The sequence below is a fragment of the Plecotus auritus genome, assembly GCF_963455305.1.
Source record: "Plecotus auritus genome assembly, chromosome: 6".
NCBI classification, from domain to species: Eukaryota; Metazoa; Chordata; class Mammalia; order Chiroptera; family Vespertilionidae; genus Plecotus; species Plecotus auritus.
The window spans coordinates 107378134-107405563 of NC_137773.1; the positions used below are offsets into that span (position 1 = coordinate 107378134).

At 50.7% G+C, this 27430-nt stretch overlaps 2 protein-coding genes across 2 annotated transcripts in view; one reads left to right on the forward strand and one right to left on the reverse strand.

The window, feature by feature from the left end:
- WNT9A (Wnt family member 9A) overlaps nucleotides 1-15060 on the reverse strand; it is a 79795-nt gene extending 64735 nt beyond the window's left edge. The window contains exons 1-2 of the mRNA XM_080674769.1: nucleotides 14946-15060; nucleotides 13931-14055 (exon numbers count right to left, since the gene is read on the reverse strand). The gene's annotated coding sequence lies outside the window, so the exon portion shown is untranslated. The remainder of the gene's footprint in view (nucleotides 1-13930; nucleotides 14056-14945) is intronic.
- Nucleotides 14734-27430, forward strand: part of WNT3A (Wnt family member 3A) — a 54974-nt gene continuing 42277 nt past the window's right edge. The window contains exon 1 of the mRNA XM_080674770.1: nucleotides 14734-14956. Coding sequence (XP_080530896.1) covers nucleotides 14886-14956 — 71 coding nt within the window. The 5' untranslated portion in view covers nucleotides 14734-14885. The remainder of the gene's footprint in view (nucleotides 14957-27430) is intronic.

Genomic DNA, 27430 nt, shown 5'->3' on the forward strand with positions numbered 1-27430 from the left:
ATAACAAATTTATCAGATACAGAGTTCCAAATAATAATGGTAATGATGCTCAACAGCATGAGAAAATATATACTAACTATGAAAAAAGACCCATCAGAAATAAAAAATGACATAGCACTAATAAAGAACATATTAGGAGGAATATACTGCAGATTAGGGGAAGCTGAGGATTGAATCAGTGAATTAGAAGACAGGGGAGAGAAAAAATAATCAAAGAAGCAAAAAAAAAATTTTTTTTTTTTTTAAAAACAGGACAGCTTAAGGGAGCTGTGTGACAACATGAAACAACAATATTTGCATAAAAGGAGTGACAGAAGGAAAAGAAAGAAAGCAAGGGATAGAGAATGTGTTTGAAGAAATAATGGCAGAAAACTTCCCTAACCTGATGAAGGAAAAAGTTACACAAGTTCAGGAGGCACAAAGAGTTCCAAGCAAGAAGAACCCAGATAGGCCCATGCCCAGATACATCATAATTAAAATGCCATTAATTAAAGACAGAGAGAATCTTTAAGGCAGCAAGAGAAAAGCAATTTGTTACTTGCAAAGGAGCTCCCATAAGTCTGTCAGCTGATTTCTCATCAGAAACTCTTCAGGCCAGAAAGAAATCACATGAAGTACTCAAGGTAATGAATAGCAAGGATCTGAAACCAAGATTACTCTGTTCAGCAAGCTATCATTCAAAATAAATGGTGAAATAAAGAGCTTCCCAGACCAAAAAATAAGGCTAAAGGAGTTTATCACCACCAAACCAGCACTGCAAGAATTGCTAAAGGGACTGCTGTAATGAGAAGAAACATATAGGGATAGATACATAGGCAGACAGAATTTAAATGGCAATACATAAGTACTTATCAATAATAACCTTAAATGTAAACGTATTAAATGCTCCAATCAAAAGATATAGGGTAGCTGACTGGATACAAAGACAGGACCCAACAATATGCTGTCTACAATAGACGCACATCAGACCAAAAGACTCACTCAGGATGAGAATGAAGGGATGGAAAAAATTTTTTCCATGCAAATGGAAATGAAAAAAAAAAAAGAAAGGCTGGGGTAGCAATACTCATAGTTGACAAAAAAGACTTCAAAATTAAGGCAATCACAAGAGACAACAAAGGTCAGTACATAATACTGAAAGGATTGATCCAACAAGAGGATATGACTCTGGTAAACATATATGCACCCAATATAGGAGCACCTAAATATATTTTATAAAAAAACTTCTAGAGGACTTTAAGGGAGAGATCGACAGCAATACAGTCAGATTGGGGACTTTAACACCCACTGACTTCACTGGATAGATATTCCAGACAAAAAATTAACAAGGAAACAGTGACCCTAAATAACACACTGGACCAGATGGATTTAATTCACATTTATATATCATTTCACTCCAAAGCTGCAGAATATACATTTTTCTCAAGTGCACATGGGTCATTCTCAAAAATAGACCACATGTTAGGATCCAAAACAAGTATCTACAAGTTCAAGAAGATTGAAATCATATCAAGCATCTTCTCAGATCACAATGGAATGAAATTAGAAATCAACTACAGTAAAAACATTCAAACACATGGAGGCTAAAAAGCATGTTATTAAACAATGGATGGGTTACCAATGAGATTAAGAAAGAAATAAAATAACTTCCTGGAAACAAGCGAAAATGAACAAACAACAACCCAAGATCTCTGGGATACAGCAAGAGTAGTCCTGAGAGGAAGCTCATAGAACCACAGGCCTATCTCAAAAAACAAACAAACAAACAAACAAACAAAAAAAAAACAACAAGGAAAATTAATAATAAACTATCTAACCCTACAACTTAAAGAATTAAAAAGAGAACAACAAGAAAAGCCCAGAGTAAGTATAAGGAGGGAAATGACAAAAATCGGAGCAGAAATAAATGACATAGAGACCAAAAAAAAAAAAATACGAAAGATCAATGAAACCAAGAAAGAGCTAGTTCTTTGAAAGGATAAACAAGATTGATGAACCATTAGCCAGATTCAACAAGAAACTAAGAGAGTGGACCCAAATAAATAAAATCAAAAAGGAAAGTGGAGAAATGACCACCTTCACCACAGAAATACAAAAGATTGTAAGAAAATACTATGAACAACCATATGTCAACCAGCCAGACAATGTGGACGAAATAGACAAATTCTTAGAAAAAATGCAATCTCCCAAAACTGAATCAGGAAGAATCAGAAAACCTGAATTAGCCAATAACAGCTGATGAAATAGAAGCAGTCATCAAAATACTCCCAGCAAACCAAAGCCTGGGTCCGGACAGCTTCACTGGGGAGTTTTACCAAACATACAAAGAAGAACTAACACCTATACTCCTCAAAACATTCCAGAAAATCCAAGCGGAAGGAACACTTTCAAACTCTTTTTATGAGGCCAGCATTATCCTAATTCCAAAACCAGAGAAAGACACTGCAAAGAAAGAGAATTACAGACCAATATCCCTGATGAACATAGAAACTAAAATCCTCAACAATATATTAGCAAATCGGATCCAGCAATATATTGAAAAGATCATACACCATGACCAAATAGGCTTTATACAAGGGATACAAGGCTGGTACAATATTTATAAATCAATAAATGTGATACATCACATAAGCAAACTGAAAGAGAAAAATCACATGATCATATCAATAGACAGAAAAAACATTCAACAAAATCCAACACCCATTTCTGATGAAAACTCTCAGCAGAGGGGGAATAGAAGGATCATATTCAGCATAATAAAGGGCATATATGACAAACCTATAGCTAACATCATATTCAATGGGCAAAAACTAAAACCATTTTACCTAAGAACAGAAACAACTCAGGGATGTCCGTTTTCACCACTCTTATTCAACATAGTCCTGGAAGTCCTGGAAGAAATCAGACAAGAAGAAGAAATAAAAGGCATCCAAATTGGAAAGGAGGAAGTAAAACTCTCACTATTCACAGATGACATGATATTGTACATAGAAAACCTTAAAGACTCCACCAAAACATTACTAGATTTAATAAATAAATTTGGCAATGTAGCAGGATACATAATAAACATCCAGATATCGATGGCATTTTTATACTCCAATAACGAATTCTCAGGAAGAGACACTAAAAAAATAATCCCATTTACCATTGCAATAAAAAAATTAAAACACTTAGGAATAGACTTAACCAAAGAAGTAAAACACTTGTACTCAGAAAACTATAGGACATTGAAAAAAGAGATAGAGGAAGACATAAATAAGTGGAAGAATCCTGTATAATAAAAGCCTAATATGCAAATCGACCGAATGGTGGAACAATGGGTCGCTATGACGTGCACTGACCACAAGGGAGCAGATAGTCAATGCAGGAGCTGCCCTCAGCCTGCAGGCCCCAGGCCAGCCAAGGCAAGTGCCAGCGAGAGTCCCCCAATCTCCCTGCCGGTTGCCCTGCAGAAGGAGGCGACTGACTGTGTCAGCAGGAGGCGGGGCTGGTGAGCGGGCAGCACCAGGCCGGCCAAGGTGGGTGCCAGTGGGGGCCCCCTGATTGCCCCACTGGTCGCCCCACAGATCGGCCCTAATCACCGGCCATACCTTGGGACCCTATCCATGCACGATTTGGTACACTGGGCCTCTAGTATACCATGTTCATGGATTGGTAGAATTAACATCATTAAAATGTACATACTACCCAAAGCAATCTACAGATTCAATGCAATCTCTATTTAAATCCCAATGGCATATTTCACATATCTAGAACAAATACTCCAAAAATTTATATGGAACTAAAAAAGACCCTGAATAGCCACAGCAATCTTGAGAAAGAAGAACAAAATTGGAGGGATCACAATACCAAACATCAAGGTATACTACAAAGCCACTACAAACAAAACAGCCTGGTACTGCACAAGAACCGGCATATATAGCAATGGAACAGAACAGAGACCTCAGAAATTGACCCAAGCCATTACACTCAATTAATATTTAACAAAGGAGTCAAGACAGTCTCTTCCATAGATGGTGCTGGGATAATTGGACAGATACTTGCAAAAAAGTGAAACCAGGCCACCAACTTATACCATAACAAGAATAAACTAAAAATGGATAAAGACTTAAATGTAAGTCGTGAAACCATAAAAATCATAGAAGAAACCATAGGCATCAAAAATCTCAGACATCTCTTGTAGCAATATATTTATGGATACATCTCCTAGGGTGAAGGAAACTAAGGAGAAAATAAACAAATAGGACTACATCGAAGTAAAATGTTTCTGCACAGCAAAAGAAACCATCAACAAAATGAAAAGGGAGTCCACTGTATGGGAGAATATATTTGGCAATGATACATCTGATAAAGGTTTTTGTAAAATATATTTTTATTGATTTCAGAGAGGAAGGGAGAGGGAGAGAGAGATAGAAACATCAATGATGAGAGAGAATCATTGATTAGCTGCCTCCTGCACACCCCTACTGGGATCAAGCCCGCATCCCGTGCATGTGTCCTTGACCATAATCGAATCCATGACCCTTCAGTCTGCAGGTGGACACTCTACCCACTGAGGCAAACCAGCTAGAACTGATGAAGGTTTCATACCCAAGATATATAAGGAACTCATACAATGTAACAAAAGGAAGACAAACAATCAAATTGAAAAATGGGCCAAGGACCTAAATAGACACTTCTCCAAAGTAGACATACAGAAGGCCAAGCGACATATGAAAAAATGTTCAATGTTACTGATCCTCAGAGAGATGCAAATTAAAACAACAATGAGGTATCACCTCACACCTGTCAGAACGGCTACCATCAACAAATCAACAATGACAAGTGCTGGCCAGGATGTGGAGAAAAGGGAACCCTAGTACACTGCTGGTAGGTATGCTAACTGGTGCAGTCATTATGGAAAACAGTATGGAGTCTCCTCAAAAATTTAATATGGAACTGCCATTTGACCCAGTGATCCCACTTCTAGGAATATATCCTAAGAAATCCAAAACACCAGTCAGAAAGAATGTATGCACCCCTATGTTCCTAGCAGTACAATTTACAATAGCCAAGATCTGGAAACAGCCCAAATGCCCATCAGTAGACGAGTGGATAAAAAAATCTGTGGAATATTTATACAATGGAATATTTACACTATGCATCAGTAATAAAGAAGGATCTCTTACCCTTTGAGACAGCATAGAGGAACCTGGAGAGTATCATGCTAAGCGAAATAAGCCAGTCAAAGAAAGACAAGTACCACCTGATCTCACTCATATGTGGAATCTAATGAACAAAATAGATCTCCAAAGACATAGAAGCATGGAACAAACTGATGAATCTCAGAGGGAATGGGGTGGAGAGGGGGTCAAGAAGAAATTAACCAGAGAATTTATATGCATAACTCATGGACACAGACAATAGTGCAGAGCAGACCTGGGACAGGGGTGGGGGTCAGGGAGAGATGGTCAATGGGGGGAAAAGAGGACATCTGTAATTCTTTCAACAATAAAGAAAATTTTTTTAAATGATAATAAAGTAAATGGGATTTATTATAATCTATATGCTACAAATGGGACTACATCAGATTAACAAGTCAACAACTTCTACAAAATGAACAACTTCCTTGAAAGATATAAATACCAAAGCTCACTCAACAAAAAATAAATAACCAAAATAGCTCTAAATCTGTTAAATAAATTGAATGTATAGTTATAAAACTTCCTATAGAAACTTTTCTTCCTAAGAAAACTTTAGGCCCAGAAGGCTACATTGGTGAATTATACCAAACATTCAGGAAATAAATAGCAATTCTTTACAAATTCTTCAAAAAAAATTAAAGAGTTGGGAACACCTGAGTAATCCACGAGGCCAGAATTACCCTGATGCCAAAATCAGACAAAAATATTATAAAAAAAGAAAATACCAGACCAATATCCCTGTGAACACAGATGCATATAGTTTTAATTAAGTTTATCATATCCAATTCAACAATATGTAAAGAAAACAATACATCATAACCAAGTGGGATTTATCCCAGAATGTAAGGTTGGTTTGCTATTTGATCATCAATTAATATAATTCAATATATTAACTGACTAAAAAATAAAAACTATATAATTGTCTCAATAGATGCAGAAAAATTACTTTACAAATTCTGATAAAAACTCTCATCACACTAGAAATACAAGAGAATTTCTTCAACCTGAAAGAGGGCATCTATGGAGAGCCTACCACTGGTATCATGCTTAAATGGAATACTGCATGCCTGTCCCCCAATATCAAGGGCAAAGCAAGGATATCCACTCTTGTCCTGGAGCTTCTAGCCAATGCAATAAAGCAAGAAAAAGAAATGAAAGGGAGAAACCAAGATGGTGGCATAGGTAAACAACTAAACTGCCACCTCGCACAACAATATCAAAACTACAACTAAAAGACAAAACGGACACCATCCAGAACCACAGGAAAGCTGGCTGAGTGGAAATTATACAACTAGAAGGAAAGAGGAAAGCACTTTGAGAATCAGAGGAGCTGCAAAAGGCTGAGGTACGGAGACGCGCGAGCGCGCTGAGAGGACAGGCAGCTGAGTGCACGGGCGGCTGAGTGCGCAGTTGGCTTTCTAAAGTGGGAGGGAGACAGAAGCTCCCGACTGCACTGAACTCCAGTTCTGGGCGAGTTTCTGGGAACCCAAACTCATTCGGGGAGAAACTGGACTGTCTGGCAGTGGGCGAAACTCGAGGGCGGCTTTCTCTCAGAGGTGCTTACAGCAATTACCGAGGGATACTGAGACCCAGGGGCCTCATAGGGCAGGCTGACAGGAAGCCAAGGCTGTCTGCTCTGCCCTGAGACTCCGCCCCACCCAAGCTGAGCACAGAGGCTTTTGCAATTTTGCAAGTCTTGTCTCATAAGGGTGTCACCAGCACAGAAGTTCTCCCAGCATAAACACAGCTGACCCTCACAGCCCATTGGCCTGGTGGTCAATTCCTCCCAGTGATACCAACAACAATCAAGACTTAACTACAACAAGGCTGTACACACAGTCCACAAAGGTGTGCAGCAAGAGTGTCCACCTCAGGTAACTGGGGAGGCTGAGCCACTGGGCCATATAGGACACATAGCACACAAAGCTACTCTACCAACTCACGGAAGCAGCGAAAATGCAGAGACAAAGAAACAGATCACAAACGAAAGAAATGGAGGAAAGCAAACAACTGGATATAGAGTTCAAAACCACGATTATAAGGTTTTTCAAGAATTTCCTAGAAATTGCCAATAAATTTAGTGAGACCCTCAAGGATATGAAAAAGGACCAACTAGAAATTCAACATACACTGACTGAAATAAAAAAAATATTATACAGAGACCTAACAGCAGACTAGAGGAACGCAAGAATCAAGTCAAAGATTTGAAATACAAAGAAGCAAAAAACCCTCAACTGGAAAAGCAAAAAGAAAAAAGAATCCAAAAACTTGAAGATAGTGTAAGGAGCCTCTGGGACAACTTCAAGCGTACCAACATCAGAATTATGGGGGTGCCAGAAGAAGAGAGAGAGCAAGATACTGAAAACCTATTTGAAGAAATAATGACTGAAAACTTCCCCCACCTGGTGAAAGAAATAGACTTACAAGTCCAGGAAGCACAGAGAACCCTGAACAAAAGGAATCCAAAGAGGACCACACCAAGACACATCATAATTAAAATGCCAAGAGCAAAAGACAAAGAGAGAATATTAAAAGCAGCAAGAGAAAAACAGTTAATTACCTACAAGGGAGTACCCATACGATTGTCAGCTGATTTCTCAACAGAAACTATGCAGGCCAGAAGGGAATGGCAAGAAATATTCAAAGTGATGAACAGCAGGAACCTACAACCAAGATTACTCTACCCAGCAAAGCTATCATTCAGAATTGAAGGTCAGATAAAGAACTTCACAGATAAGGAAAAGCTAAAGGAGTTCATCAACACCAAACCAGTATTATATGAAATGCTGAAAGGTATTCTTTAAGAAGAGGAAGAAGAAAAAGGTAAAGATAAAAATTATGAACAACAAATACATATCTATCAACAAGTGAATCTAAAAATTAAGTGAATTAAAAATCTGATGAACAGAATAAACTGGTGAATATAATAGAATCAGGGGCATAGAAAGGGAGTGGACTGACAATTCTCAGGGGGAAAAGGGTGTGGGGGGTGCGGGAAGAGACTGGACAAAAATCGTACACCTATGGATGAGGACAGTGCGGGGGAGGTAAGGGCAGAGGGTGGGGTGGGAATCGAGTGGAGAGGAGCAATGGGGGGGGGGGGAAGAGGAACAATTGTAATAATCTGAACAATAAAGATTTATTATATTTAAAAAAAAGAAATGAAAGGTATCCAGAATTGAAAGAAAGATATAAAACTGTCACAATTGTCTATGTAGTAAATCCTACGGAATCTATAGGGGTGGGGAACTACTAGAACTAACAAGTGCGTTTGGAAAGGCTATAAGATCAATACACTAAAATCAATGATATTTTCACATTCTAGCAGCAAATGATGGAACTTGAAATTGAAAGAAAAATACCATTGAAATAGCACCTTATTCCCAGACTAAGAGGAAGAAGCTGGTCTAGGGGCAGATGGAAGATTTAGGGATGGTCGCTGAGCCTGGAGCAAATGAAAACAAATGCTTTGCTAAACTTTCTGGACCAGCAGGACTGATGGAATATTCATCCTCTGAGACAGGAGAGATGGAGGCTCCATTGCAGGTTGTAATAGGAAAGCTGATAACCTCAATTTCCCTCAATGACCTAAAAGAGGAGGGAGTCTACTGGAATTACAGAAGGAAGTGAAAGAAGTTGCTGGTGGGGCACCACACCAGGTTGGGCTGTGGAGATGTGGGGAGATGGGTTTGCTGGGTGGGGAAGTCCTATAAGCAGGTAGAAAAGCGTGTCACCCACTAAGGGGTTGATGACCTTAGAGAAAACATATCATCAAGTGCCATTGGTACCAAAGAGCAGCAAAAGAGGAAGGGAGTGGCCAGTGGAAACCTGGACAGCCTTAGGCCTCTGCCCCACCCTGCTAACACCCTCCCAGGATCAGGCTCCACCTGTCCTGGCTCACAGAGCCCAACATAAAGATGTGGGGAAGTAACACCCCAGCCTGAGGAGATGGAGACCAACAACCTGAGGAGATGGAGACCAACAGACATGTGTGTCTCCCACAATCACTGAGGAAGGCTCCAAAGGTGACACTTTGGGGTGTGGTACAACAAAGGAGAGAGAAGTCAGACCCTTAGCCAGGGTGACAGGGTAGTGAGAAGGATACTGCCAGGGAGCCACCTGGACTCTAAGCCTTAACCTCTGAACACTGGCCTCATGAATCTCACTCTCAGCACCAATTCATGCCCTGAGGATGGTAATAGTGTGTCTCGAGTGGTCTCAGGATCAAGTGATTTACCCAACACGAGTAAAGCAGACCCTCTGGGACTGTGGTCATCCTGTTACCAGGAGGAGAGGCCTCAGGAAGGCCAAGAGGTAAGGAGCGGCTGAAGCTCCCTCCACGCATAGCAGAGCCCAGGTGGGCACTGCCTACAGGTTAGGGACCTCAATGTGCCTGCAGCGTCCTGTCCCCTCTGCTGCCTCATTCCACATGGAAGCAATGTTGACCCAGAAGTGGAACTTCCACAGGTGACCACTCAAACTAATGGCCCCATCTAGCCATCACAGCAAAACAGCACATTAGACAGAAGGCTAACACCCACATTTTATAGATGAATAAGGCCACAGAGCCAAGATTGCAAGGCCCCCTGGGAGCTGAGCCTCCAGAAAACTAATCTACAGTCCTGTGATGAGAGTCCAGGATTCCAGAACTCCACAATGTTAATTTTTATCCTCAAATTTTGTTCTCTTATACTGCTAACGGCTCTCAGAATCATAGATACACAGGTCTTATGGCTGCACCTTCTGGAGCAGGGAATGGAAGATCATGCAACAGAAAGCCACTTGAGCTAGGGCTGTGCGCTAAGGATGCACACAGGAGTCTTGTTCTCGGGGTGCCATGGGTGACAGCTTCCCACGTGACATCCAGAGGCACAGGCTAATGTGGAGGGTCTCTGGAGGGTGGGGTCCAGAAACAGAGGTCTCACCCATTAACCCCTCACTCTCTGCCACTCGCTCAGAGCCTACTTTCTCATACAAGGAGGGGCTGACCTAAGGGTCCAGTCATTGCCACAGGGTCTAGTCAGAGCGTCCTATCAAAATCAAAATGGAGCTCTCAGGGGTAGTTAGAAATGGTGACTGCAAGAAGGGCATTTGCTGTGGGATATCTTGAGACAGGTGGACTCGTTCTCAGGAATGGAAAGGGCCTCACTCTCTATCCACTGGGCAGCTCAGAAAGATGAGTGCACTTGCCCCCACCGCACCCTTACATCCTGACCTGGCTTTTCTCCATGTACAGGGTCTTCCACCACATGGCCTCATAAACTTCAAGTCCCACCTCTGGTATTCAGATCATGGGAAACACCTAATCCACAGAGACTGAGACCCCATCCTGCCTCACTTCCCTCTGGGGATGTGAAGAACCTCTGCCCACTGGGAAACAGATGCTTCTGGGGTTCCAAGTGAGTTCAGGGACCACAGCACTGGGAAGAGCCCAGAACCCAGAGCATGTGTTGTCACTGTCTCAAGGGGCTTGGAGAAGTCATCAGATCCAACAGCCTGCCTTTATAAGGAAAACCTTCTGGAGAACCAAAAAAAAATTGACCAGGGCTAGAAAGGAGAGGCTCTTAAAACACAGTATGCCCACAAACTAAGAAAAAAGGATATAGGCCAATGGAAATATCCAGAAACACACAACCAGATTAGATGTGCAGCAGGGGTCTCCAAGAGGTGCATCTGAGATCAGGGGAGAGATGGGGAGGCAGAGCAGCTGAAATGGACCATGCATCTGGGGGCCACTCCCAGATACTTGTGTTAGAGCCATGATTCCAAACTGTGTGCCAAGGCACCCTGGGCCATTGCAGCAAATCCTTAGGGCACTGCACACTCACAGGAGACACAGCAATACTGTCATCTGTAGGAAAGACACCTACTGGCTCTAGATGGCTGTATTTTACCTGGGATGGGCCATATCCCTTTGAAAGTTATCATATTGCTATGAAGCTGCCCTTCTGATGATGCTGTGATAAAAAAAAACAAAAACATACCAGTGAAAATCCACAAGGAACAGAAAGTAAGGTTTTCTTGCCAATTGTGGGGGCACAGCTTCCCATTGGTAAGTAACTGCAGTTATGAGAGAATGAAATAAAAACAGTATTCTTTTAACTTATGTAAGTTTTTTAAAATAACTACTCATTATTATGGTTTTTGGACCTAATGACTTGTTAAACAAAACTGTCAGGTATGACCCAGCCAGTGTTGCTCAGTGGTTGTCGACCTACAAACCTGGGTTGCGGGCTCAGTCCCCAGGGTGGGTGTACAGGAGGCAGCTGATCAATGATTCTTTCTCATCATTAATGTTTCTATCTCCCTCTCTCTCCCCCTCCCTCTCTGAAATCAATAAAAAGATTTTTTTTAAAAAAACTGTCAGGTATGTCTTTTGGCCTGGGCCACTCTGAAAAGATGACTGAGCATGGACAGAAAGCCTGAGCCCTCTGCCTGGGTGTGCAAGGACCCCATCCCTGAGGAGCAGGTGCCCCAGAGTCAGTCTCTCTCTCTTGCTCTCTCTCTCTCTCTCTCTCTCTCTCACACACACACACATACACACACACACACACACACACACACACACACACACACAGAGTAGGTGAGGAAAGCTTCCAGAAGGGGCAGGAAGAACACTCCTGCTTCTAATCTGAGACCCCCATCTTGTCTGCACTTGGTCCCTCTGAAGGCATAGCTATGGGCTTCCCACCTCCAGCCCCTGGTGGCCCACATCCTTTCCTGCCTCCCCAACTTCTTTATGGAAAAGAAGGAAGTTAAGGATTAGGCAATTAGTGTCTGAAAGCCTGGCGTCCCCCTGCCCAATACAAGAAATACCACTACAAAATTCCACCCGATACCTGCCATGAAGGATTTCAACACCACCACAGATAAGGAGCTCAACACCTCAGATAGCAAACTGCCCTCCCATCTGGCCTGTCCCCACACCAGGTCCTCACCACCCCTGACCCCAGCAGGGGCCACCCAGAGCTCCTGGGGCCAAACCTTCTTTCCCCTCAGGGCCTATTCTGGAAAGAAAGCCGCCCCCATAGGCCTCTTCCCATCTACAGTGGTGCAAAAACAGGATCTTTCCTCAGGAGTCATCCACAAAGGGGGAATGTTTCAGAATGAGACCTGAGGCCCTAGGTAGGTCAGGGAAAATCCCTCAGGATGACAGCAGAGGGCGCTGCCAGGAAGGACTTCACCTTCAGCTGCTTAGTTGAAAGGGAAGCTTAGTTGAGAGGGAAGCGGCCAGGGCCAGGCAAGCAGGGGCACAAGCAGACATGGGGGGGGGGGGGGGGAAGGGGGGCGGCGCATGTCTCTCTCTTCCAGTCAGGGTACAGAATTTCCAGCTGAAAGTAAGGGAGTGGGGAAGAACCTCACCACCCCACTGCAGTGGAAACTTCCCTTTCCTGCACCTGTGTTCCTCTCCACACCAACCCCAGGATGGCCTCGCCCATGCTCCTGGGCTTGCAGGAAACAGACTCAAGGGCTTTGACGGCTCCTAGAAAATGGGGTGAAGGAAGAGCTTCCCTGGCTGATGCTCTCTGGAAGGCTTGCTATGATGCGTGTCTTCAGGTAACTCTCCAGAACAGGGAGGCTTCACCTGGGAGTGGCCGCGTTCACCTTTCACTCCCTCTTCCCTCCCCACCACCTAGCAAGGCCTAGGAAAGAGAAGAGAGCCACATGGGGAGCCTAGAGGGCCCAAGCAGGTGAGGGGCAGGATGGAGGACTGAAGAGGCAAGACCTACCTGCTCCATCCCAGTGGGATGGCCACCCCTGTGTATGGATCCACCCCTGTGTCTGGGGGCTCCTCAACAAAGCTCTAATGCCAGGCAGGCCGAGCACCTGGGGAGGCAGGGGTAGGAGCTGCAGTGTGGCTCCCGTCCCACTCCCACAGCCCAGGTCCCCAGTGATTTGATAATTGGGCGAGGTTTTCTCTGAGAGAGAGTGGAAGTCCAGAGGACAATCTAGCTCCCGCCTGCCCACCCATCTCATTCCAGAATCCCTTCTCCTTCCCTCAGTGGGTGGGGGGGCATTCGTTGACTCAGAGGAGGGGTGTAGGGAGGAGCATGTGTAGACAAAACTGGATCCCAAAGCTGGTGAAGGGAAAAGAGCTTTCCTGGAAATACAAAGGCTTTGCTCCCCATTGGGAAAGGGCTTCTGAGGCAAGTACCAGGTGACCACAGGGCTCCCTTTGCAGATGATCGGGCAGCATGCTGGGGGTGAAACCTGCCTCTGGGTCTCCAGCCAGTGCTAAATCTGAAGGGACATCGAGCTGCCCCTGAACTGGGGCCTCTCTGTGGGACCCTTTTATGGGGCCAATACATTCTGCAGACCACACTGTACAGTGTGACACAACTCAGAGGTTGTCTGAGCAGTGGTCATAGGAAAAGCCGCATCATGGCAGAGTCTGGGCTTAGGCTTTCCAGGCGCAGTTCTACTCCCCTCCCCCCAGGCCCCAAACAATGACACGAATTCCCGCTCTGCTCTCCTCACAGCGTAACTGAAACTGACCAGTCTCTCATGGGCACAAGCATCTCACCTGTTATTATCATGTGCGCCAGGGAAAACTGTGTGAGGGGTGACCTCTCCCCTCCCTTCCCCAAATAACAGCTCCTGTGTCTCCCTGGGCTACAGATGAATATGCAGCCAGCCACACTATGGACTTCAAGCTGGAGAGGTAGTGAGCCACTCCCTGAGATCTTGGATAAGTCACTTTCCCTTTCTGGTCCCCCCTCCCCCGTCAGCAGAACCGTAAGGCTTACCTCCGTCGTCAGAAATCCCTTCTGGGCCCTGTCAGACCCGGTGATGCGAGGTCCCAGAGCTCAGGGCGCAGCTGCTGCGCTGCGCGCGCCACCTCAAAATACCAGGAGATCCCGCGTTCTCTTTCCTAGTGGGGTGTGGGGAGAAAATGGGGGCGTCACCACCTGTTTCCCAATCTTAACCTTCAGATACGTGGTTGCATCCTGGACGCCCACTCAGCCGCTGTCCCCAGGGCCGGCCGTTCCCAGCTCAGCCCATCTCCGTCGGCTGAGCTGCTCGGCAGCCTGGATCCCAGCGGACCAGCAAGGCGCAGCTTGTAGGGCCGGCCTCGGAAGAACTGGCAAAGAGATGGATGGAAGAGAGCTGCAGCCGGCCACCATGAAGGCAAGGGACAGAGCGCGAGACACAGCAGAAGCTGGAGCGAAAGCAGGACAGCGCGTCCAACGGTGAGCGCAGGGCGCGCAGGGCTCCAAACGCAAGGCGCGGCCCGGGAGCTCGGAGAGGATGATTGCCGACCACGCCGTCCAGGTTGGTCCGCAGGCGTTAGTTCCCTCCCCATCATCTCCCCCACCCCCCGCATCTGACAGCAATTCCTGAACACTGGGTGCATCCAGCGCACCCTGCGCATCCCGTGGCCGCGGGAGGGGCCAGCGCCTTCGTAGCGCCAGTTCCCAGAGCCCCGCCCGCCCCCAGCCCGGCCCTCCCTGCCCCGCCCCGGCCAGGGCCCCGGCGGGCGCCCCCCGCGGCGCTGCCCCGCCCCCGCCGTCCCGCGCTGCCTTGGGCCGGGGCCCGCCGCCCCGCCGCCGGCCCACCTGGCGCAGCGCCGCCCTCGGAGCCCGCACACCCGCGAGCACCCGCGAGCCCCGCACACCCTGTGGCCGCAAGAAGACCCAGCGCCGCCGCCCGCCAGCTTCCAGGGCCCCGGCCCGCCTGGCGCCCGCGCTCTGCCTCCCCGCGATGGCCCCGCTTGGGTACTTCTTATTCCTCTACAGCGTGGAGCAGGCGTTGGGCAGCTACCCGATCTGGTGGTGAGTGAGCCTTTCTCGCGTTCGCCGCGGCCTCTGTGCGCCCCCAGCCGCCATCCCCTCGGGCAGGGCCCGCAGTGGCCCGGAGCCCACGCCCTACCCCTTCGATTCCACGGGCCGTGGGCACCCGGCTGTTTCCCTGGGCGGCCTCTTTTGACCTGTTCGGGCCAGGGCTGGGATGCGGGTGGCGGAGCTTCCGGGGACATTGATCCCCGGGCCAAGAGGGGCCCCGGCGAGAGACGAAGCGAACAGTGGGCTGGAGAGAGGCGGGAAAAGGGTCCGCACAGATGTCACGAACGTCTGGGCAGCCTGAGTCCAAAGGAAGCGGGGAGGGCGAGCAGGGAGAGAGAAATTCGCCAGAGATTTTTCTTAAGGACCGTCTCTCTCTCTCTCTCTCTCTCTCTCTCTCTCTCTCTCTCTCTCTCTCTCTCTCTCACACACACACACACACACACACACACACACACACACACACCTTAAAACAAAGTCGTTGAGACAAGACCGAACAGCTCGGGGCAGCGCAGTTACGTAAAGACAGCAGTGGGGACTGGCCAGGAGCGGCAGGCGCAGTGGGGCCAGTGCCAGGCGCTCCATGCCTCCCTCCGCTTTCCCGGCGAGAGTGTCCCAAGGGGCCCTGTCTGTGAGCCGTCTGCCTGGACTCCCATAGCCAGAATGAGTTGCCGAGAGGTGCGGAGAGAGTGAGCATCGAGTTAGGTTTCCTGAGTGAGAGGCCCTGGAACCCACCTCGGAGAAGGCTAGGGCGCTCTGTCCTCTGCCCCAGACAAGGCATATCCCTGTAAGACCAACCTAAACCTGGTCATGGAAGTGCAGACGAACTGAGGGAAGGATCCTGAGAGTTTGCAGCACACATGGGGGGAGGACGCTCAGGGTTACTCTCTCTCCTGGCATCTGATTAGGCAGGGCCTTCACCGCCAGGGTCACCCCAAGCCCCCTGCGGGGAAAGCGGGCGCCGAGGGGCCGGGCGCGCCACTGGAAGAGACCCAGAGTTGGAGAGAAGCCTCCCCACACACTTGCGCGCTCTGCACACACCCTCCCAGGAACCCTCTCCGACGGCTTGCCTGGAATTATAATAATTACGCCGAGGGGAAGGGGGAGACCCAGCGAGCCCAAGTACATCTAATCCGATAATAATTTTTCTCTTCGAGATTGTTCAAGAGTGGGGGCGCCCGGGGTGGGAACTACGGTCCAGGCGCAGCCAGGCGGGGCGGAGCGGAAGGGTGGTTGGGGCGGGTCCGGGGGCCTGGGATGGGTGGTAGAGCGGCGGGGATGCGCCTGGGAGACCCCAGTGCGCCCCGCACCCGCGTGTCACCTGCAACTCCGGTGCCCCCCGAGCGCGGGCTGCGGCGAGCGTGCCTCTGACGCGGGGACACTGACGCTTGCCCCACCAGCCGTGGGGGGAGCCAGGGAGCGCGTCCAGAGGGCCCGCGGCCGCCAGCTCCCTCGCTGGCTTCTAATTAGAACCGCCGCTGCATTCCTGGGCGCAGGAGGAAGCGCCTTCACCCTCGCGCTCCTCTCGTAAAGAAGGGCCCTGTCACCCGCCTCTTGCCTGCCCCACGCAGTGAGAGCTTCGTCCTGTTGAGCCCGCGGGACCGTAGCCTTGCCCCCCACAACACACGTGTGTCACTCTTTTCACCTGGGCCATGTGTGTCCTGTCTAAATGGACCCTAACCTGCCCTTCTCCAGATCAATGAAGGGGGTCCTCTCCCCCAGGAGCTACCACTAGGCACCCACCCAAGCAAGAGTGCAGGGCAGGCTGTGGCCCCAGAGAGTAGGGGTGTCATGGAACCCCACTTTGTTTGCACACTCAGTGATTCTCTGTTTTCCTGAGAAGTGTATCTGGTGGACACAACCTCAGGGCTCCTGGGGACCACCGATTTCCCCTCCTCCTCTCTGCTCCCAGGCCAGCGGGATACAGGAGGGGTGCTGTCTCCCCACAGGGCACACAAGCAGAACAGAGAAGGGCTCATGAAAAGATGGGGGTTACAGCAGGAAAAGCCTCTATCTTCAGCCCCACCTGTCCCGAGCTCCCACAGGTGGCTCCTCCCTTCTCCTGCCCACCGCCCACAAGGGGGCCTGAGGGACCCGCCCTTTATAACTTCTCACCTTCACGCCCAGCCTCCCTAATTGGCGGTTCTGTTTCACCCTTCCTGCCCAAAAGGAAGTTACTGTCCCATTCCTTCTCCCCACCCCAGCAGCTCACATATAAAAGTGAAAGTGATGGGGACTTCCTCACCTGAAAATAGCCAGGAAACAGCCCAAGTCGGGAGTAATTAGGCTTTTGAAGTTGGTGTGGCTCTTGGTGGGGGGTTGGGGGGAGAGGAGGAGGGAGAGGAGCAGCAGGAGCCTGTGGGGGCCTGAAGGGCACAGGCTCCCCAGGACCATCTCAGAGTGTTGTTCAATGCTGGAGGCCCAAAGTCCAAAGGTGAAATGGTCCTGAGACCAGAACGCTGAGAGCTGGGAGCCCTGCAGGAGCATGTGCTCCTGTGTGACAGGTGAAGGAGCCCAGAGAAGGGAGGGGTCTGGGCACCTGACACCCTTGGCCAGTGCTCCCTCCCCTCACCAGGCTGCATTCCTAAAGAATCAGAGTTAAGTGGAGGCCCCCTGGGAACACAGGAGAGGCATCGAGTCTAGGGGACACAGAGCCCTGTAGAGAGCGCACCCCCCCCCCCGCCCCGGGCAAGGTGATCCCTGTTGTGCTTTGGCCGCCTTCCTCCCACTTCCTACCCCCCAGTAGCATAGCCAGGGCCCTGGGGACCATCTTCTGCCTCCATCCTCACCCTCCTGCCCTCCAGGCCAATCCCACACCTTACTTCTCAGAGCTACTGCCCTGATTTCACCTGCACAGGCAGCCTGCCCCTCCTTTCCCTGTAGGGACCCCCTTCCAGCTGCCTGGCCCCTTACTAGTCCCTGCTGGACTGCAGGCTCCTCAGCACAGAGGCCATGCCCTGGAGCAGATGGCCCCCCAGCTGAGCAATGCAGTGTGGCTGAGTCCAGCCTTCTCCCACTCTTCGGCCAGCACAGAGGCTGGGATGTGCTCCCTGCCTCTCCCTTCTCTCCCGCCTTTCATCTTCATCCCCAGACACCGCCAGGCCCTGCCACTCCTGGGCATGTAGGCACCAGCCAAGAGCATGTGTCCAGCCCTCCTGCTCCTTCTAACCCCCAAGGAAGGCCATCACCTGCCCTCACCTTCTGAAACCTCCTCTGCAATGACTCTCCCTCATTCTGGCCCCAGAGGCTCCTGGCACACAGGGTCTTCTCATTCTGAGGGTGAGACATAGGCCTCCCTCAGTGGGCCCCACTGTTTATGGGGTGAATATGCATGTTGAGTTCAGGAGCAGGTGAAGGAGAGTTGTGGAGGCGTTGCCCAGGACCCTCAGCCTCACAGCATGGGCAAAGAGGAGGAGAAGGAGAGGGAGGAGAGGAGAAGGGCTGAGCAAGACTCAGGCTTCTTAGACAGACAGGGCCAAGTGGGCAAGATTCCGGAACTGCCCTGCCTCTGTGAGCTGCATTCGATGTGCCCTCCCAGGGTGGCCCTGCCCCCTCCAATCCTTCCTTTCTCTCTCTCTCTCCCACCTCCTCCCCCCCCTCCGCCTCTGTCTGTCTCTGCACCCCTGAGGCTGGTGATGGTGGTAGCTAGCTTATAAAACTAGAGAAATCCCGGTGCCAGCTGACACCCCCAATGTTGCAGGACCCATCCTTGTCCTGAGGGGAAATGTCAGAAATGGCCACAGATAGAATCTATATGGTCAGAACACTGGTTCATACAACTACCAAGTCAGCTCTCCCTCATCTTGACCCCTCACAAACCCACTGGCATCTGACCCTCTGACTTAGCCACCCAATCACTCAGGCCTCTATCTGGGGCCTGGGTGAGGCAGCTTCTCCCACAGCTGCCCTCCATTTTGCTGGGCTTGTTATCAATTTTTATGAAGTGGTTTTCTGTTTTATTTGCATAAACTTGCTAGAATCCTTTGTGTCAGGAGAACAGGATGGATACATAGAGGAGGAGCAGTCTCAGAGAGGCTGCAAATTATACTCTTCATGGTGGGTACCCTGTGCAGGTCTCCAGCCTCAGGATGGAAGCACCTGGTCCTGCCCTGCAGGTGTGGCCCAGGACAGAAAAGCAGGGCCGGGATGTCCCACCTGTCCATGGAAGTGTCATTTATACAGAGAGGGCGGTCCACAGGTTATCCATGAAGAAATGAGAACAGAAATTTAAAATACGTGTGCGGGGCCCTAGCTGGTTTGGCTCAGTGGAGAGAGCGTCGGCCTACGGCCTACAGACTGAAAGGTCCGGGGTTCGATTCTGGTCAAGGGCACATGGCCGGGTTGCAGGCTCGATCCCCAGTAGGGGGCATGCAGGAGGCACCCAATTAATGGTTCTCTCTCATTATTGATGTTTCTCTCTTCCTCTCCCTTCCTTTCTCTCTAAAAATCAATAAAAATATTTTTTAAAAATATGTGTGTGGAGCCGCCGGTGTGGTTGAGTATCTCCACCCATGAACTAGGAGGTCACAGTTTGATTCCCCTCAGGGCACATGCCCAGGTTTCGGGCTCAATCCCCAGTAGGGGGCATGCAGGAGGCAGCTGATGATCATTGAGATTTCTATCTCTCCTCCCTTCCTTTCCCTGAAATCAATAAAAAACGTATTTTTTTTAAATGTGCATGGGTCCTGGCAGTGCCTGGTATTTTTAGGTATTCTATAATGAATTAGGACAGCGGTCGGCAAACTCATTAGTCAACAGAGCCAGGTATCAACAGTACAACGATTGAAATTTCTTTTGAGAGCCAAATTTTTTAAACTTAGACTTCTTCTAACGCAACTTCTTCAAAATAGACTCGCCCAGGCCGTGGTATTTTGTGGAAGAGCCACACTCAAGGGGCCAAAGAGCCGCATGTGGCTCGCAAGCCGCAGTTTGCCGACCACTGGATTAGGAGTTTAAAAAGAAAACTCAAAATGCAAGCTGTTCTCTAGCGAGTTTGAAAAGCATCTGTCTGCCTGGAGCCCAGAGTCCCCTGAGCAGGCAGCCCAAGGGACAAACGCCCTTTTGCTTCACCACCAAGCACTGCATTTGGATTTTTGAACCAAATGTGAAGCCTTGTATTTGCCCTGTTTAAGGGTAGTTGGAGGACTAAGAAGTGTTTGGAGCCCACGCTGCTGTGTGGGGCCTGAGAGGTGGGGGCCAGAAGCTGCAGGGCACCAGGAGGTGGATTTTGGCTCCGAGTGGGAAAGGCTCCCTGAATCTGAGAGCAGTCCCAGTGTGGTGCTGGGAGGTGGTGGGCTGCCCATCCCTGGAGCCGTGGAAAGGGACAGCCTGCTGCTGCGTGGGCCCATGGACACCTGGTGCTCACCCCTACAGCTGACAGCCCTCCTGGTCATTTCCCCAAACACCACCAGTGCAGTCTGCAGTTTGAGTAGCTTGTTTGTTCAACAGCTGGTGTCAGACAGGCACTATACTGAGCGCATCTTGCAGAGAAGCCCCAGCACAAACAGCAGAGACAGCCTGCCTGGCGCACCCATGCTGGGTTGGACATGAGCTGACTGGTCTCAGGTTGTGGGGAAAGAGACCCCAGCCGGGCTGCCTGCGTCCAGTTCAATCTCCCTCCCTTTGTGAAATGGTCACAGGACTGTCCCTGTTATCACCGCTGTGAAATCCCATGAGGGGATTCATTCTTCCTCCCTTTTCACCCTTTACCCCTGAAATTGCTGGTAAGGTTTTGTTGAATGAACAAATGAATGAATGAACCAGTAGAATCTCTCCCATGAAAAGCAAGCCATATGAGGTGGCCTGAGCCGAGGGACATGAGGACATAGCTGAGTGTTTTTACAGCACCCTCTGAGCTCCCCATTCTGGGGCTGGGTGCCCATGACTCACTGGGGAGCGCTACCTCGGTCTCCCTCCAAGCCTCCACAGGTGACACCCTGGAGGTGTTTAATGCTTTGGCGCTTCCACATTCCTTCCCAGACAAAAACGTGCCGCCGCTGCCGCCCAGGGAAGCGGGCAAATGCTTGGCCGCAGGCACTCGAGCTTCTGCCCACCTGCTGGGACTTGCTCAAAGTATGTGTCAGTAATGCTTTCTGGCCCGGTGGGTCGGGAGTGCTGGGAGGGCTACAGGCAGGGTCATGCACTGGGCAGGGAGGGGTGGGTCTGGGGACCCCTCTCCCATTGGCCCTCCCCAGAGAGAAGGTGCTCAAGCTCTGAGGGCAGGGTCTTCCAAGTATAAGAGAGCGAGAGGAGGCATGCTGCCTTCCCTGGGGTCCCCTTGGTGTGCAGAACCTGGAGGTTCTCCCTCAGGCATGTCTGCCCCCATGAGGGAGCCTCGGTTCCTTGTGGCTCTTGAACAGTTCCACCCAGAAGAGCCGAGCCCATCCATCAAGCTAGGCAGCCATCAACCCTCAGGGCAACCAGCCACACTTGGGGCCTCCGATCTCAGGATAGGACCCTCTTCCTCCTGTGGAAAAGCTCTGATCTTAGAAGACAGCAATTCCGACAGGACAGCTGCTCTGGAGGCCTCGTGCGTCATCAAGGAGGAGGCCCCTGGACAACAGGGTGGACAGCAGAGGCCACTGGACCTCCTTGCTCTCCCAGGACCTAGGCAGAGCTCTGTGCCCGCTCTGTGCCTCCTCTGTGCCCTCAAAGGACAAGAGAAGGCATGGCTTTGCCCTCTGGGAGAGGCACCTCATGGCCCAGACATGGGAGGCCGTGCAGAAAGAGGTGGAGAGCCTCACTGGGACAAGAAAGCAGACAGCAGGGCTGGGGCACAGGGTGCTTCCTGGAAGAGGTGGCCTAATGATGTGGGGTGGAATGTGCCCCAGGGCCACCAAGGTACAAGGACCCTTGTCCCCAGAACGTGGCCCACATCTTGCCCTCCAGGCCCAGCCGAGGCCCCTCCTACAGAGCCCGCAAAATGCTCACCTGAGATCCTGCTACCCATCCAGACCCGCCTGGACAGTGCACAGGGCCAGCCTCTCTGACTGGGAATGTATCCCTCTGCCCAGAGCCTCTTCTGTCCTCTGGCCTCACCACAAAATCATGGTAAAGTCCACATGGTGAAGGCCATCAGCCAGACTGGGTTCTGGACAGCCTGCTCCCCTGCATGTCACAGCCAGTGCCGCCTCTGTTCCGAGTAAGACAGTCTGGCAAGGCGCCCAGCCTCTGCAGTGTCTCTTCAACAGGAGTGAACAAGGAAGGAGGGAGGAAAACCACCAGTGCTAGCGCGGCCGTGGTGCACGTGGCCCCAGTCACAAGCGGAACCGAGCCTAGGGGCCACTTTGCACGTGGTGTGTTCTGGGCTGAAGGTGACACCCCCACCTTGGAAAAAAGACAAGTTTGCCATCTCACTGACTTAATGCTGCGGGTTCTTTTCATTTCACTCACACATTTTTCCTGGTTGTAAAAACTGCACAGAGCAGTTTGTGCTCTGCATTTTAAGGCTTGCCTTGTCCGTTGAGCATTTTTGGAATCTCGGGGCCTTCTGAGTGATGGTGTAGCAGTTACTTAGGTCTGTGGTGTGGGGGTGCCATGTCTGACTGTGGGCCCTTTCTGCTGTGTGGACACTCCTGCAGGGAGGGTCTCTCCTGAGCTGGGATCCAGGGTAAAGGCTCAGAACTCAGGGGGCGGGGGGAGGAAGACTGATGCATCTGGGGGTGCATTCAGTGTGAGACTGATTTTGAGAGGCCTGTGGAACATTAGGGTGTGATGTCCAGATGGGCAGCTAAAATTCTGCTAAGGTGTGGGCACCTCCTGGGATGCCATCCTGCACCTCAGGGTTGGCAGAGGAAGGGAAATGCAGGGGTGAATCACGTGGCCAGGAGCAGGTAGAGGAAATGGGTGAAGTGAGGGCAGGTGGCCTTCAGTCCTCTCCCCAGGGTGGGCAGGCCCTCATGTCCCTGTGGTTCCCAGGACCACAATCCCAGGGGCCATCAGGGCAGGGCTGGCCAACCCCCAAGGTGGCCATCGGCTGAAACATCCTTTTGTAGCAAAGGCCATGAGGAGGAGGAAATACATGGTACCCCTGAGGCAAGGTCAAGACCTTGCTGTGACCTGGATTAAAAAAGGGGTAATAGATTTCAGGGTCCCACCGCCAGTGCTCACCTGGACACTGTCATTTCTCCTGTGAGTGACCCCAGTTTGCATTCCTGTGCAGCGTGTCAGGGGCTCAGGGGAGAATGGAGGACTAACCTGTCGCCCAGGCTCCAGGTGAGACCTCAGCGTGGGCTCCGGGGTTGACTGAGGCCCCTCCCAAGAGCCCCTCTCATTCCTGCTGGACAGAGACTCCAGTTTGTCTCCTCAGGCTGGGGAGCAGGCTGTCACTTCCCACCAGGCATCGCTCTTCCCATGACATGGCTTCAGAACATTCACCACTGGCTCTGCCTCTTCCTGTTGGTTCCTCTGAGGGGACATGTGGGCCTGGCCCTGGTCACCTGCTCATCTCTGGTTCTGGGTCACTGGGCTAGAGGGAAGTGAATGGCCGCCTCATGGAAATGGATGGGGCTGTAGGGGGTAAGGGGTCATGTCTGGTCCCTCTCCTGACCTGGATCAGATGCTGCCTTCCTGGGTCTGACTGAACCCACATTCTCAAAGGTGGCATTGGACATCCCCAGAAGCCTTGGGGTCCAGAAGCAGAAACCAGAGGCAAACCCTGGCTGCCAGACCCAAGGGTTTGGACTTGAAGAGGCCTCTCAAGGAGTCAACAGGGAGGCGTTGCAACCCCAGACTCAGAGCTGGACACACCCTCAGTGACCCAGAATCAGAACCCCTTTCCCAGGGCAAGTTTCTGACTCAGCAGGTTCAGGGAACTTGAGTTTCTAACAGGTCCTGTGGTGGGCACGCTGTGAAGTCAGGGGCTACCCTGGGAGAACCCAGCTCTCACCCAGCCACCTGGTGTGTCAGCTGGGGAAACCAAAGCACAAAAGGTTCCCTAGCTGCAGGCAAAGTCAACCAGCTAGGGGACAGGCAGGGGCCACCACACGGGTCCCCCCTTGGTGACGGTTCCATGATGGAAATGGGCCATATGAGTGTAGTGATGGCTGGTGGGTTTTGTTTATTAATATGTTGTACACCATACTCATTGTCTGGACTACATGTCCGTGTCCTCCAAATCCACACGTTGAAGCTCTGACCCCCAATGAGATATGTTAGGAGATAGGATCACTAACCTTAGAGAAGAGGAAGAGGTCGGAACTCGTTCTCTCTGCCAGATGAGGACATGGTGAGAAGGCAGCTCTCTGTTGGCCAGTGTCTTCCTCTGAGCCATGGCCTCCCAGCACAGAGGGTCCTGGGAGCCACCTCCATAGTTTGTGTAGGTTGAAGGGAGTCACATAGTGGGCCGAGCTGAGGTGACAGTGACAGTGACAGGGCAGGTGGGCCAAGTAAGGGGTTGGGCAGTGGCTAACTGCAGACAGAGGCCCAAGCAATGCCAGGGGTTTGGAAGGGAGCAATAACCGCCCTCCAAGAGAGCGGGGCACCGGGCTGTGGGGAGAGGTGGTGCTGGCTGAGGTGAGGAGCTGGAAGAGCTATCTAAAGATCTTGGTGACTGGCTGGTGAAGGCGGCGCTGGCATGGATCCTCAAGCTGCACATGGAGGGCTTATCAGCCCATGAGGTTCTGTCTCAAGATCTGAGAGAGAGCCGAAACCGGTTTGGCTCAGTGGATAGAGCGTCGGCCTGCGGACTGAAGGGTCCCGGGTTCGATTCCGGTCAAGGGCATGTACCTTGGTTGCGGGCACATCCCCAGTGGGAGGTGTGCAGGAGGCAGCTGATCGATGTTTCTCTCTCATCGATGTTTCTAGCTCTCTATCCCTCTCCCTTCCTCTCTGTAAAATATCAATAAAATATATTTATTAAAAAAAAAAAAAAAAAGATCTGAGAGAGAAGCGCCCTGTGAGCAGAGGAGGAGTCAAGGTACACCAGTCTGCACTGTGTAACACGTGACCAGACTCAGTGTTTCAGGTGGCACCCATTCATTAGTCCATGCTCTGCAGGTCAGAAGCTGGGTGGCTTGTCTAGGTTTCTTGCTCAGGGTCTCATGATGCCAAAATCAAAGTGGCCAGTCTGGAAAGAACATGCTCCCAACCTCACCTAGCGGTCAAACTCAGGACCTTGTGGTGAGGGGACCCGGTTTGCATGCACTGACAGCTGTCTGTCAGATGGTTTGTAGCTCCTAGGGGCCACTTTCTGGCCCCTCCATCTCGGAGCCTCAGCAGCTCCAGAGGGCGCTGACTTCACCCCCAGCTGGAGGTTGTGCTGTGAAAACAACTCATGGTGGGCCCTGATTGACGTCCGCTCTCCACCACAGGTCCTGCCGATACAGCTATTGTGATTTGCTGTCTATCACAGTCTGAGCAGCAGAGTGGGGGCTCTTGGGGCCACATTAGAGTCTGAACTCAGTGGGTGGTGAGGCAGGGGGAGCCACACCCTGCCCTCCCACAGTACGCAACCCCCCATAAACACTCGGAGCAGCCTCAGTGCCAGCCCCTGGGACAGGAGATGGTATCTCTATTTGCACCCACTGCGGACCGCAGTTGGGCTCACCTTCAGCTATGAACACGGTGGCAACTGCAGCACTGTTGGCAGTTTCTGGGCCCAAGTCACCAGAAGAAAGCAGACACGTTCATCTCAGATGGTGGTGGGGCCAGAGAGCACAGAATGCGCTTGGACTCTCAGCTCAGTCGGCTCAACAAAGAGACATGCTCGCTCCCGAATCACAGGCTTGTGCTGCGGCTGCAGTCAGTCTGCTGCTTCCTCATCACTGGGTCTTCTCTTGGTTCAAGATTAATTCTACCACCCATTCCCACACTGTGTCCACGTCCCCTCGTGTTCACATCTTGAATAAGGGGCACGTTTGTCAGGATGGAGAGCCCGTCCTGTGCAGTGCCACCAGCCACACATGGCCGACGTCACCAGTCTCTGTGGATGTTTTTTTCCTGCCCCGTCCCATTCTGTGCTGCCTCTAGTCCTTAGGAGAGGCCAGTACATGGGAGTCCCAGGAGACTGAGCCCCATATAGACACTGCTGCAGGTGGAGGCTGTTCCTCCACCTTCCCATCCAGCCCTCAGCCCCAGCCCAGAGCCTCCCCCTTCCACCTGGAAGTGTGGGGGGTTGGAGGAGGGGGGAGAGAGTTATAGACCCTGGTTTCCAAGTACTGATTGCCTAAGGACATCTACTTTCTCCTCCGTGAGAAATCTGGGTCCTGGGTGTGTGCAGTGTGGATGCTTTCCCAGCTTTATTGAGATTCAGGTGACACATGGCATTGTGTGAGGTACAGGTGTACAGTGCAAAGATTTGATAATGTAGATGTTGTGAAATGATACACTCACATAAGGTTAGTGAATGTATTTGGATTTTTTATATGATTTTTTAATGGCTCAATTTATCCTTCAAGACCTAGCCAACATTTGGTGGCCCAATTAGCCCTCTTGGCCCTCCCCTGCCCTCCTCCTGCTCAACACCCCCTGCCCTTGTAGAAAGGGACACCCGCAAGCACCCCCTCGCCCCTGCTCTATCCCCTGCTCTCAGTCTTCCTCAGACAGGGTCTGTATCGCCCAGACCCCCTTGGTCACCTGGTTCTTGAGCAGAAAAACCTTCCTGGAAGTAATTCAAGAAATTCAAGGGGTGGGAGAGGGATCCTGCTGGGGTTGGTGGAGGCTGGAGCGGCATCTGGGCTGGCGGCCATTGGCACCCTGGCCTTGCTCAGGGAGGTGACGAGCCCAGGCCTGCCCAGAGGAGAGCCCGGAGGAGGCAGGTGGGAGCTGATTTAGCACCCCCAGAAATGAACTGGGGAAAGGCCATTAACTTGAGAGACCCTCTCTGTTTCCCCTAGAGCAGAGTTCTGGGGTGTGAAAGAAGCAGGGTGGGCCCAATCTTTCTGCCCTGGCCCTGGCTTGCAGGAAAGAAGGAAGATGGGAAGGGCCGAGGTGGTGCAGGCTCCGTGGGAGGTGTGGGAGCTGTGGGGTTCTGGGGTGAGTGCCTTGCCCCTCCTGTATTCCAACACAGAATACATCCTGGCCTCACATCTGGCAGGGGCCAGCACCTTGAGACTGACAAGGACAGAGAGATGGAGTCCTCTTGTCTTTCTGTCTGAGATTCTAAGTCAACATCGACGTGAATTTTCCTTCTAGTGAGAGACGGGCTCCCCGACAGGAGGCCTTGGAAGCTGCTGAAGAAGCCAGAGCCACCGCGGCTCCTCTCCCCACCTGGCTTCCTGATGGACAATCAGCCAGCCACACGGTTCCCGGGGCCTCTCACCTGCATCTCACCATCACTGCAGTGGGTGTTGCCCCCACCCCTGGTGCTGGTGGTTTCCGGTCAATCCCACTAGTGCCCAGTGAGCGTGGGCATGCAGCCTGGTGAATATGCCAACGAGGATTTTGGTCCCTAGTCCTTGGTGTGGAGCCCCCAGCACCTGCTTCTTGCCAGGTGAGGTCAGAAGTGGGGACCCCAAGCTTCAGAAACAG